The following is a 13,632-nucleotide window of genomic DNA, read 5'->3' on the forward strand; positions in this document are numbered from 1 at the left end:
TTGATAGATGACGCAATGGCCAATTTTTCTACTTGTTTTCTTTCAATTACTTTAGATGCTGGCAAATTCGAACAAGAACCAACGCTCCTTTATCCATTAAGTTTTAATTACTTAATTACTTGCTTGGTACCGATGTGATCTGGCTCAAAGGACCAAAATTTACGACTGGATTGTTATATACACCTAGGTTTTATAGGCGATAGTTGCGTTTGTTTGCCCCCCTCCAGCGTCGTCTCGTTATTTCGGTTTCGGGGTGACTATAGTTCAAGTAAAAATACAAAATTTGTGGATTCATAGGGTTAAACGGTGCCATGTTAAGGTCGGACGCGGCGGCGTCGAAACCGAGCACTTCCGAGGGTCCCCGATCGATTACAAAATAGTGGAAGAAGCGGCGCTCCGGCGCAGAGTTTTCGTGGATATGCAGACAATTTAGTCGATAACGTGCGCTTCGAGTTATGTAATATCACTGGTAACAATCATGCTGTAGCGGATGGGGTAAAGCGGGGCAAAACTCAGAAGGTGATGTGATTTCGGAATAGTTGTTCGAGTGTACACGCGGGGTAAAAAAAAAACTGTGCTTTTCTCTGGGGAAAGTTGTGTACGGATGTTGGATTTAAAGTGACCGAAACAGGTTGAGTGAAAAATGGGAAAGAAGGGTCGCAGGACCAGGTGGCGCACATTAACAATCACTGGTAAGATCCGCACTTTGACCTTTGACATTTGCCCCGGAATTTCCCCGGAATTTCCCCGGAATTTTCTCCTCGCCGGCCGGCATTGGGTGTGTCTGGGGCGGAAAAAATATTTAAATTTCCATCAGGTGAGTTCAAGGTCACCGTTCGAATCTAGACGACTATTTCTAGTTAATGTCACGTGTGCGGAACAAACGAAAAACGTCCGTCAAAAGTGACAGATGGAAGACCAACGCTGGGATGTCACGTGGGGGGAGCGACGACGGCGGCGGCTGCCAAGTCGTTTGGATGGGAATAGAATCTATGATTATAATTTTCGATGTGATTTATCGAAGTTGTTACGCCACTGGCGTTACAATAAAATCTCGATTTGCATAGATGACTTCTGCCAAGATGTTGTGTCAGACTGTACCGGGGGCGGCTTTTTATCGATGATTGCGTGTTTTTGGGAATTTGGGGAAAAAAGCCACACCCGGGAAGAGAGTCCCGCAGGATTAAGACTTATTTGTTATCGATCTACCTGGACGCGACGACGAAATTCGAACCTATTGACCTACTAATGATAACAATTTGTTCGTAATTATCTCCGGTCTAAGTACGTTTTGTAATTACGCTAATCACGATTAAAAAATTTCGCATTGTTACGCAATGTGTTTACAGAGTCCAGTGGCGTACCGGGTTCAAACTCCTCGAACGAAAAATTGCAGTTGTGGTTCATTACGAAACGTGGAAAAAATCACAAGATATACCGTCTTATCATCCTTATCAGTTTACTAACCGTTGTAAATCTTCCAACAAACAATATTTGTCGAGTCCAGAGGCTAAAGTACACGGTTCCCGCTTTTCTAGGGTACCGTAGCATCACCACAGAACTCGTGGTGCAAATGACCTGGAATGCCAAAAGACGCGCCAGGTTCTATATCAAGCAAGCTATGATCATGTGTCATAATATACTTATGTTAGATTAAAATAAAGGCAACGAAAACAATTTTGAGATTACTCGGATGTCATTGTTGAGATGTTATTTGCACCTCTATTTGTAATTGGAATTTTTTTGGCACCGCCAGTCTTTCCAGATGCCATATTTTCCGAAATTTTTGCCAGGCAATCTTGTTGCGCCATAATCATAAAGACCCAACATTGTAAGTGTCAAAATTGGCACCGCTTCGTCAAATGTTTCATTTCATACAATATATCAGGTCACTAAAACGTAAATGATAGGTTTGACATTTTACAGGCAGCGATTGTTTTATACAAATGGATAAGAATTGCATGTATTCATTTTCAATTCCTTTACCTGTGTCAAATGTCAACAAAATCAAAAACGTCATTTGCACCACAAACTTCCAGTTGGCGCCAGCATGAATTTTCTTCTAATTTTTTTAATGAGCCGTGGCGGTTCAATACAATAAAATTACGCCTGTTTCATTTTATGGCACAAAGTTGGCACTAGCGATAAGAACATTTATATTTTAATGTCACTATTCTATTTTTGCCCCCATTCTATAAAATTCATTAAGAAAAATTTCATTCTTTTTTAAAAATGTTTGAAAACAATGTAATAGCCAGCTCGTTTCTCAAAGAGCGATATCTAATTGATATTGTTTTACTGGTGCCAACTTGATTTTCGACCGAGATTTTTACGACACACTCCATTCTGTGTTTACTCGGAACCTCTTAAGTCTATTTGCTTTGAACTGATTCGTCGGGAATATGTAAAGAGCTTATCAGTTTGATACTTGACCTTAGATCCATGTGGGCGATTCGAACTAAAAATCGTTTTTAGAAAATGAATGGCAGTTTGAGGTTAAGAATCGACAGAGGTACCAACGCTTTCTCAATTTCAAAGCCAGCTGTCACTAAATTTCTCGAGCCCTCAGCTTATCACCCAAGTCTATATTAACGCCTACGAGGTCTTATCGCCTTGCCTCATAAATTTAGACCTTAAAATACGTTGATTTTATCCAAGTTGTCTTAAGCTGTTCAGTGATAACAGACCTGATAAAGTCAACAGTGATGTCATAAATATCTTCACAAATGATAACGGGATTAAAATCTGCTCCTCCTGTATTACTATTTGTAATTTCCGGGCAGAAGGCCCGTTCCACGTAAAAGACATTTGCGTGTTGACATTTCTATTCCTCGTCAATTCGTAATTACGGTAATTCGATGTAATGACACAGCAAACAATATCTGCTTTGTTACGGTCATTTTTAGTACAAACCAACCGTTAAATAGGCCATAAATCATAATTGAAACAAATATAGTTCGGCGACATCTCTGAGAGCTATTTTAGAATAGAAACTTGTGACTTTTATATCACAGGATTATTTTATTTTACGTGGGATTTTTATTTTTGAAGCTCAAACGCTTGATTTATGTTGGTATTTGTTAATGTCTTGTCGGTAAATTCGTCCGTCTATTTAATTTTACTAGACGCTACTTCTTGTCTAGGAGGCAAATGTTGCGGCTATTTATACCGCAGGAATTAAATGAGATTTTGACAAGGGAAAAGCGTGAAAAATGCCGAAAGCAGCTGTCGACATTTTTATTATGAGATTTGATGACCTCGGGATGTTCTGATCGCAAAATTGGACTGATTTATGATGACTCAATGCGGGAAAATAAAGATCTGGATGGATAGGTCGCCGCCAAATTCTTTCTATTTTAATTATATTTGTTTAATTTTAAGCCGACGCAAAGTTGCGTCAACGTATGCCGTTTTCGCTACGGCAACTTGCACTTGCAAGGGCGCAAGTCAACTTGAAATTGGGCGGCTAGTTCTGTTCTTGCACAGCCCTCACTCAACACCACAGATTCAGTCGGTATTTTAGTCTGCTCATGTATTCTTAACTGTTTCAAGTCTAGTTTAGACCTCACAAAATTTCACCCAGTTTGGTGGCCTTTTGAAATTTCTACACCACCGGATTTCAATTGGCGCCGAATCTGGTTCAAACGAGGGATTAATCTTCCCTGCTAGAAAAATAGTAATTTTAGCGAAAACCGCATGCAAAATCACGAGTTCCCCGCGTCTAAATCCGTAAACCACGTGCACATTCGATACTTCTAAAAAAATTTTGTTCGTTTCACGTTCCCGTGACTACTATTTCGGTCCCAGCAAAGTTGCGTCATCTCGCGCTTATTTATCCGCGAAAACGACCGGAAGTCGGCATTTTTCGATAACATCGACATTTCAAGGTCACAATATTGACATGTGTCAGTTGTTCGAAAGTCGAAGGTTAAGGGGAAAAACACGATCACGCGTAGGTTCTATGAATAGGAAAAAAAAGTTCATTGAAAGCGTCCAAGAAAGTCACGTTTTCGTAAAACGGGGAAGGGAGTATATAGTATGATGTCATGACAACGGGAGTAGTCAGATGGGGTTTCGGGATGGAGGCAACGAACGGTAAGAAACTGTCATTGACTTTTGTTTTATCGTTAGACTAGCGGGCGCCGATCACTTGAATGGAAAAAATTGAAAGTCGTGTCATTCGGAATGACACGGATTGACTACCGGCAGCAAAAATTCCAATTCTTCTTATCTCGTGTTTATCGTGGCTAATTTATAGCTAATTCGTTTACTTTGTTTTTAGATCGGTTATCTGACATTTGACCGAGTTTTGCGTTTTGTTTTTCCAAAGCCACCTGAAACGTTCATTTCCTGTTTCATAAACGGTCTAATTGACGGCGAGGCGAGCAAATGGAAATGTCTCCCGAGGGAGTTTTTCCCTGTTTTATTTCTGGATAATTTAGCGTTACGTGTCGCATCCGACGTGTAAAAGCAAACATTTTCAAAGTTTGATGTCACGTTTCAAGTTGAAACTAAAAATACTTACAAAGGAGCTAATTATATTTAGTGTACACCACGAGTTTTCAATGGGTTTCAGGTCGGGTGGCCGCTTGTTTCGTGTTTGCTTTGTAGTTTATTCTAGTCTTTCTCTGTCAAAATAACGTACAGTTCAAGGAGAGGTTTAGCGTTCAAATTTAACGGAATTCAATGCGTTTCAGTTCCGAGTCTAATGCTGGATGTACAAATATTACAGAAGTCAAGGTGAATTCCCAGCGTTTTTAAAAAACTTGGAAACCACAACGTTTCAATGGGTGTTAGATCAGGTGTGCAATGTTCATTGAATTTTCAATAGGTTTCAGCTCTGGTTTGGTTGCTGGCAACTTTGTTTTTTGGCTATTGTCATTCGCGTGTCACCGCAACTGTGACTTTGCTCGTGTCCACGCCGTCAATCCTGTTACATTGTAACTGTTTACATCACTAATCATAAATCCCAACAAGTATATTTGTATAGTCCTCTGTTTGCTCACTTATTGGTGTAATTTACAAGTCAGGTAGTTTCTTTTATCAACATGAATGATGTCGCATTAAACGGAAGATGACTGTTACACCATATTACAACAAAGCATTTGTTACATAACTATGGAAAACTGTTGTTATTTCACAATATATCACGAAAATACAGACATAATAATCTTTTCGAAAGCTTCCGTTATCGTTAATGGCGAAATTGGCAAACGGTGAAGGTTGTTATTTATCCGATAACATGTATAAACATATCTTTCATATTTAACCGATCCGAATGTCAGAGATAATGGACCTGTGATCGGTTTCTTTCCCAAAACCATTTTTCTTAAGTCGATAACCTCATTTTCGAATTTGTGCCAACAATACAGTTGTGTCGAACTTTGCACCACTTATCAACTGGCCAAAAATTGGAACAATTCCGGAAGTTGTTGGTCATACAGGGGGTGGACAGGTGGCGCCAGCGTCCACAACACGCCAACGCGGGGAGTTTTCAGGCGCACCAGCGGGCATTGGGCATTGGGCAATACGTTTCGAAAGAGCATCTTGCGTCAAACCCATTTCGAAACGTCCTCTATTCGCCCGCCCCAAAACGGCCGTCCTTAGCCTTTACCTCGTCCCTGTCCTAAAATTATCGTCTTTTTTTCTATTTGTGTCTTTCTGATGTCAACAGATGAACACAGCGACAGCGAAGAATCAAATACCACGACCTCGGGTCACCACGTGCCCAAGGGATACCCGCAAAAATCGTATTATTCGCGTTTCACGTATTCTAGTCAGTCAACGCCCACGAGAAGATATCAGTGCGATGGCACGAAATCGACGAGGTCCAGCAGCACTGCCAGTGAAAACAAAACTACCTTCAACGAAGGTGAGGAAATGATTTTCATATTTCGTGACAATTGAAGCGTTAAAACCATCTTGTTAGATCTGGCTCCAAGGACCAAAACAAACAAATTTAGCTCATTTCGATAATTTGGTTTATTTGAGAAACGGAATAAACAAAAACATACAATCTACCGCCTATGGTGGTTTTTTCCGTTTTTTGGACTTGGTGGTAATCTTTGAAACTTTCCAAACAAACAACAAAGTGAAAAACAATAATCTCTAATTATTTATTACGGAACACGTCTATTTATAGTGCGTTCAATAGAGAAAGATCAAAGGGCGCGTGCATGCGGCGGCCAAATCGTTTCACTGCTGTAAACACGAAAAAATCAAAAAAACCATATAACCGTCAAAACAGTGTGCTTATGATAAGTAAAATTTATAGTCAGATAAGTAGCGGAAGCTCGTATACGTCGCTACCGATTTACGGCAGGTACTTCCAGAAGGTTGGGAACGCAAAATTTTTATCAAAAATTTCGAAGCACTGCCAAAAAGACGACATTTAAGTAACGCGTTGATAGTGTGCGTGTCGTAATTTTCGGCCAATTGGAAGGATAATTAGCGATGTTGGCACTTGATGGTATAATTAAAGGCTAAGAATTATTTTATTAACGATTTAGAGCAAGTTAGATAAAGGATGACGTGTTTAGATTAATAAATTTCTTAATGTTACACAAGTCGCATACATCTTCCTATGCCAAAGTTTTTTCTTCGTGCTTTACGAGTTTGCTATATTTAGCGGAGATGGGATTTTTTGGTCATGGAAACAATGTATAGATAGAATTGGTCGCGTGAAGAACCGTGAGCGTAACGTGTGACACATCGCTTTTATAATCCGGCTCAAAGGACCCAAACGCTTAGGCTAAATAAAAACTTCCATTCGTAATCAAGTAATTAGCTTCCTTATTGGCCAATTATCATTAAACTTTGCCTTATAATTAACTCGCAGACATAATATTATAAAGTTCATTATTTATTTGTTCTCTAAAAAAGTTTTGGCGAAGTTATGCATTTTCATCGTTAAAAATAAAAAACAAATACTACACTATGTAGTTCTATTATAAGCTCGACGTCGGCACTTTAATCTCACTTATGTAAATCTGTGCCGCCGCTGTATTGATTTCGGTTTCCTCACTTTTCTTACCTCGATTTTCTAAAAATAATACAATCGTGAAACTATAATGGGATATTGGTAAAGAGCCATCCAGAGCTCTAGATGTGCGAAACAAGGGCGTAAAGTACGAAATTACTCCCCGAGGGAATCTCAACATCCCCGATTAAGCTTCTTATGAAATTAAATGTGAAGGCAGAATTCGATATTCGGTCCCACATGCGAAGAGAACGAACGGAAGTAAATATTTTACTCGGGAGCGACATTTAGTAGAGACGTGGGAGACAATTAACCGGATAAAGATGGATCGAGGCAGAAATAATTTAATCTTAAGTTGGTAATAAGCCTGTTAATATTAATAAAGCATGTCGTGTGAAAAACAAGATGGCGGCTTCGCATATGTAAAAATTCAATATGGCGTTTTAAGTATGTATCGTGTGAAAAGCAAGATGGCGGCTTCCAGTATGTAGAAAATCCAATATGGCGTCTTTTTTTTCCAGACGAATATACGCGCATTACGACACCAAGACAAGATGTACTATTTAAGAAGGGTTACTTGAACAAACCAAAATCCTACCAGACCCAAACGTCAACAGGAAACTCCACCACGTCGACTGGTAACTCCACCGGAAACGGAACTCCGGACCACCAATCCACTGGTACCAACTCGTCATTGTTACCAACCTCTGTTAACCAAAATTTTGCAGATTTAGAATACGAGTCGCAGTTCGTCTTCCCGAATGGTTTCGTCGATCAGAACGGAATCTATTACGTTAACAGTGAGTATACTTCCTCTGAGATTGTTAACATTGTATCGGCAATGGGGTATTAATTAAGTTGGCACTAATGATAACACGAATGATAGACAAGAGGTGTGTGCAAAAAATCTTGGGATGGCGCCAGGATAAAAGTGGAACCTGATGAACTTCTGTTAGAATGAACGAGACGAGGGAGGGGGGAAGTTTGCTTTCCGAAAAATCGTAAATATTTATGGTCACGAACAATGTTTTTTCCGTGTTTTTATTGACACGGAATTATACGTAATAAAGAAAAACCTCAACCTCAAATAACTCATAAATTACGAAACGCGTTGTTACCAACACAGACAAGAATTTCCCCGGTCTTACGAAAACGTACGCAATCCGTTGCGTTGGAAATTTACATCTCACGCATCTCTTACGTCCTTGTCATCCTCAAAATGTCATTCATAATCAGTGTCATTTTTCCTTCGCAGGTTTCGAGCCGTATCCCGTCATGGTGTACAATCCACCCACGTACTACCCAGACTATACCAACGTGAAAACGAAGAGATCTAGTACAGGATCGTTGGTGAGTAAACAAAATCTTCCTAATGAGTACACGACAAACAAAAGCTCAAACATCGCGATGTCTCAATATTTGCCGGCGAAAATAGCACGTCTAGAATAGAGCAAATTTTTGGCGGGAAATTTCAAATCTGGCGCGCTTTTTCAGACGGAATCGACGAGTCCCAACAATGAGGAAGCTAGTCAAGATCTGAGTCAAAGCGAGACGCCAAGTAACGTTTCGGAGTTGAACCCTGTCTACAATGTCATTTATCCGGGGTACTACTACAGTGGCGACGCGTGTCAATCGCAAGGTAAGTGGACCATCTTCAAGTACTTAAATCAATCTTCGTTCTTCTTCAGACGTGCCGACTTGCGATCCGGAACCGCGTCGCGTGAAGAAACGCCGACGAAGAAAGGTCTCACGGTCGAAGGAAGAAGGCAGCACATCCGAATCATCTGACGAAATCTTCAGCGACGAGGAAGAAACCAAGACTGAAGAAGTAGCACAAGCGGCGGCGGAAGAACCACCACAACCGGTGACGGAATCTAACGAACCGGAACCGGAACTAACAGAAGACGCCAACGCACAACCCGAAGACTCTCAAGAACCCAATAAACCCACGAAGTATGATCTCAAACCGGACGCCGAAGAGTTCGTACCGAGAGCGTACAGACAACCAGAAACCATTCCCATGGAAGCGAACGTCCAATTTATTAAAATACCATCGAATTTTGTACCAGTACCCATCATCAACCCGATGGGCGAATTCAACGCATTTATTCCGCCTGGTATTCCCATCAATTTCATACCTCAGAACTTTGTCAATTTCGTTCCCTATAAACAACCGGTGAACCAAGCGGAAGAAAAGGAAGAAGAGAAGAAGGAGGAGACGATAGAAACGGTTGAAGTTCCTAAGAATCAGATCGACATTGCAAGGATCGTGTCGAAGCTGGAAGAAGCGGCCAAAGAGCAGAACGAGACGAAGGAAGAAACGAAGAATGTAACGAAGAAAAGACACAAGTTCCAGAAAGTCGAGCTAAGGAAAGAGGAGAGGAAAACGTGGACGAAGACGCAGAACAGCCCGAAGAAGGAAGAACCACCAAAACCAGCGAGGAACTATTCCGAAACGTTGAAGAAATCGATGGTTCCTCCAAGTGTACGACCCGAAAGTGCCGAGAAAACGAAGATGAACAAGATTGCGAAAGAAAGTGTGACGAAAAATCACCAGAAAGTAGAGAAGGTGATGCCGAAGAGCGCCGACGAGTGGATATCGGTATCGAGGAAGAAACGAAAGAACAAGAACGTGGAAGAGCTGGAAGAAAAGACTGAAGAAGAGAGTGTTGAGGCGGTTGAAGAAGTGGTTGCTTCTCCTGCGGTGGTTGTGGAGGTACAGTCACCGTCACCACCAACACCGCCGCCACCACCACCACCAGCTCCGACACCGCCTCCTGTTGTGCCCGAACCGAAACCACCTACGCCGCCTCCGGTACAGCCCGAAGAGAAGAAAACGAAGAAGAAGGCAAAGAAGAGCCAAGCGAAGACGACGCCTCCTCCAGTCACCAGAAGAGTGATTATTACGGACGTGGACTTGTCCGAAGTGAAAAAGGAGGAGGTGGAAGAAGAAACGAAACCTGTCGTGGTCGAAGAAACGAAAGAAGAGAAAGTTGACGAAGAGCAGCCTGAAGAAGAAAAAACGAAAGAACCTGAGAAAAAGGCAAAGAAGAAGAAGAAGAAAACACCTCCAAAGACTTCCATTCAAAGCAGCCAATCAAGTTCCAGTGCCACCCTCAACGTGAACGACGATTCCTACGACTTCCTTCTGGATGAGTCGATGGAGAAGACGAACGTAGAGGTGTCCCAAGAGCTGGATAAACTGATTCAAAGAGGGATGTATAGCAACCTCGAGGAGAAAATCAAAGCGATGAACATCGACTCTAATGACACCTTCTTCAAGTCAATAATCACCAACATATCAAGTCGAGAGTCAAGCGTGGAAAAAACGCACCCTTACATCAAAAACCCCAATTACAGTCGGTTACTCACGAATCCGACTTTACTCAAACCGGCGCCACCCCTCGATCGAAATCCGGGCGATTTTTTAGGTGAACCCACCACCCCCGATGCTGTTGGGGGTGGTGACGCGATCGCGACCGACGACAGCCTCTACCCCATCACCAAAGCAGTGAAGGAATGGATGACCCGTACACGCGAGAACACCCCGGACGTCGAAATCTTAAAGAGCCCGAGCACCATCTTCAAGGAGTTCGGTGGTGAGGAAGAAATGACGGTTTTTTCCTGCGGGGAGGAGACGCGCAAGACTTCAACTTCTTCGATTGAAGAAGCGGAGGAGGTCTTGGAAGACTACGAAAGTGTTTACGGAAAGGACGAAGAGTACCTGAAGACACAAGCCGAGGTCCAGGAGCTCAGGAATAACTATCCAAAGCACGGAAACTTGCCTTACAGGGCTATTTGTTGCAGCATCATGTGATGTTGGCACCCGTGACGGTACTTAAAACGTTCTCCCCTCGGCTTAGATCTGGTGATAATGAAATGAGTGTGACGCACTACGTCTTGTGAAAACAAGAGACTGTTGAGACACTGGTTTGTACTTATTATGGTGTCAATCTCGCCCCACTCACCCCCCCCCCCCCCCCCCCTTATCCCTAGGCCTGCTCGAAGAGACTGAGTTATACGCTTAAGGCAGGACTCAAGTGCGTCACACTGCTTAAAAATGTCTCTTTGTAAATCTAATGTCTATTGATTGTTCTGTCATGTTGAATCGTTATTGTTATATAGATATATAGGGGACAAGTGAGGGCCGTGTCGCGGTTTCTACTATGTTAGCGACAGCCGAATTTCCTTCAAATGACGATCAGTTTTTAGTCGAATTTTTTTTTGGGTTCGATTTCACCTGTCACTAGTGTTACGATGCCATTTGCTCATTTCTATTGGTTGTCTTTTTAGAATGTAAAAGTAGAGTGCAATTTTTTTTCGTATGGTTGGGATATATGCACCCTCGGCTCTTTTGTTATTCATTGTTCATGTGTAAATTTATCGCGACAATATAATATGGAAGGGGGTGTAACATTTCAAAAAAGACACTGTATGTATGTAAGTTTAGTGTTAAGTTTGTTTTGCGCATGTATGGAGTTTTTTCTTTTTTTCTTTTCGTTTGGTTGTCCTATTATTAGTTATTATTGTTATAATGTTTGTTATTTTTGAGAGTTGTGCCTTTGCAAAATTTGTAAAATAAAGAAAATTACTAATAAAGCTTGTTTTCGTATCCTAAGATCTTTCTTTGATCACAAACCTTTCCACCCACCTCGTATATGGAAAAAACGTGGCTCGCGACTATCTCCACTCACCTTGTATATCACAACTTTTGACAGTTGACAGCTGTCACTTGTCAAAACAGGTTAAGTGTGTTGTGTTGTTTCTTTTCACAACCATGCCGTCGGACGCCGCCCCCGGCTCCGGCTCGCAACGCCTCACAAACGATGACTTCCGGAAGCTCCTCATGACCCCCCGAGCCACCCCCGCGAATGCCCCTGCCCCGGGCTCCATTCGCGAGGCCATGGCGAACTCCTCCACAATGCCGCCCCCCAAGGAGGACAAGAACGAGGCCCGTCGCAAAAAGAAGAGTTACTACGCGAAACTAAAGAAACAGGAAGACAATAAAATGGCCGAACTGGCGGAGAAGTACAGAGATCGAGCGTCTGAAAGGAGACAAGGGGTGAATCCCGATTACCAGAGCGACGATCCTGTTAATACAGCTCAGGCGTATAGGGCTGTGGCTCCTGATTTAAAGTCGGGATTTGATGCGGCGGAAAGGAGGAGACAGATGATCCAGGAGTCAAAATTCTTGGGGGGTGACATGGAGCACACTCATTTAGTAAAGGGGTTGGATTATGCGCTGCTCCAGAAAGTCCGGAGCGAAATCCAGACGATCGAACAGGAACAGGAACAGGAGTTGGAGAGGTTGGCGACCAAAACCACTGAAGAAAAGGAGAAGAAAGAGACTCAGAAGAGAGAGGAAGACGAATTGAAGTTCAAAACGAAGATCGGAAAGTCGATCTATCACACGATTTGCTCTTTGAAGAGTAGACACATCGAAAAGTCCGAGATCTTCGTTCCGGGGCGCATGGCCTACGTAATCGATCTAGGTACTTCAATTTTATCATGTTGGTAACACCACTTATTCTTGAATTTCAGACGACGAAGCGGAAAGCGACATCCCCACGACCCTCATCCGCTCCGTGGCGGACGTTCCTTCCTTCGAGCTCACCACGACCCTCACCACCAACGACATCGTCATCAACAAACTCACCCAAATCCTCAGTTACCTCCGACAAGGCAACCGCAAGAACAAGAAAACCAAACGGGGACTCCCCGAAACCCGCGAGAACGAGCCCATCGAAGAGGAGGGTAAAAAGCCCCCGAAACGCTCTAACATCGACGACTCCATCTACGGTGACATCGGGGACTACGTCCCGGGCAGAGGCAACAAACACTCGTCAAGAGATCTCGGAAAACAAACATATTTCGATAAACAAGAGGAATCGGCTGAAAACAACGCTCCTACTTACAAAGTTAACAAATCTGCGCAGATTTTGAACAAGTTGGCGCAAGAACCGGAGGGATACGCCGAGTGTTATCCTGGTTTAGAAGAGATGAATGATGCGATTGATGATTCGGATGACGAGGTGGATTACTCGAAGATGGATCTTGGGAATAAGAAGGGGCCGATTGGGAGGTGGGATTTCGATACGGCTGAAGAGTATTCGGATTATATGAACCAGAAGGAAGCGCTGCCGAAGGCCGCGTTCCAGTACGGACTGAAGATGGCCGATGGGAGGCGGTCCAGGAAGCATAAGGATAAGAATGAGAAGGCGCATTTAGATCGGGAGTGGCAGAAAATCCAGAGTATCATTAAGAAGAAATAATTTTGTTTATGTAGGTTTAAGGTGGTAATGTAGGAATCTGTAAAGAGAACGAATAAATTATTATAGTAGTACCCGGCGCATCCACCATTTTTATTTCAGGCCAATACTCCATGTTTGAAACTGGATTTGAGAAAAAAAATCATGTCGTAACTAACATCTCATCGCAACAGTTTTGACGGATAAAAACAGAGGATAAAAACTGATAAAAACCAAACGTTTGACAGATTTGACAACTTTCGATCAAGAAACTGACATGCGTTCGAAACAGAGATTTGGAAAATAATTCCCAAATCTCTGGTTCGAAATGCCTAAAATGTCAATTAAATAGGTCGCACGATAGAAACGCTAGAATTTTTAAGTCTAGATAGATTTACAAAAGAT

At 42.4% G+C, this 13,632-nt stretch overlaps 3 protein-coding genes across 6 annotated transcripts; all 3 read left to right on the top strand.

Moving 5' to 3' along the window:
* The first annotated feature begins 385 nt into the window (after nucleotides 1–385).
* On the top strand, nucleotides 386–11,578 carry LOC148177030 (uncharacterized). Of its 4 annotated transcripts, none has more exons than XM_088032069.1 (7): nucleotides 386–692; nucleotides 5,675–5,872; nucleotides 7,501–7,659; nucleotides 7,708–7,779; nucleotides 8,235–8,329; nucleotides 8,474–8,618; nucleotides 8,668–11,578. In XM_088032069.1, exons 1-7 carry the CDS (start codon nucleotides 644–646, stop codon nucleotides 10,794–10,796), a joined length of 2,847 nt encoding a protein of 948 aa, XP_087888195.1. In that variant the 5' UTR covers nucleotides 386–643; the 3' UTR covers nucleotides 10,797–11,578. The 4 variants fall into 4 exon arrangements, with proteins under 4 accessions (XP_087888195.1, XP_087888194.1, XP_087888197.1 ...); XM_088032070.1 differs by lacking the exon at nucleotides 386–692 and adding an exon at nucleotides 4,032–4,095; XM_088032068.1 differs by having other exon boundaries at nucleotides 7,501–7,779.
* LOC148177031 (uncharacterized) lies at nucleotides 706–1,420 on the top strand. The gene is made up of 2 exons (XM_088032072.1): nucleotides 706–1,284; nucleotides 1,350–1,420. Exon 1 carries the CDS (start codon nucleotides 911–913, stop codon nucleotides 1,247–1,249), a length of 339 nt encoding a protein of 112 aa, XP_087888198.1. The 5' UTR covers nucleotides 706–910; the 3' UTR covers nucleotides 1,250–1,284; nucleotides 1,350–1,420.
* A 106-nt stretch (nucleotides 11,579–11,684) lies between the features above and the next one.
* beag (IC cytokine homolog beag) lies at nucleotides 11,685–13,322 on the top strand. The gene is made up of 2 exons (XM_088032197.1): nucleotides 11,685–12,471; nucleotides 12,521–13,322. The coding sequence occupies exons 1-2, from the start codon at nucleotides 11,757–11,759 to the stop codon at nucleotides 13,249–13,251; spliced, it is 1,446 nt and encodes a 481-aa protein (XP_087888323.1). The 5' UTR covers nucleotides 11,685–11,756; the 3' UTR covers nucleotides 13,252–13,322.
* Nucleotides 13,323–13,632: the final 310 nt, after the last annotated feature.

Source organism: Gnatocerus cornutus, chromosome 3 (assembly GCF_029298725.1).
Source record: "Gnatocerus cornutus isolate USDA-ARS CGAHR chromosome 3, icGnaCorn1.1, whole genome shotgun sequence".
Lineage (NCBI taxonomy): Eukaryota > Metazoa > Arthropoda > Insecta > Coleoptera > Tenebrionidae > Gnatocerus > Gnatocerus cornutus.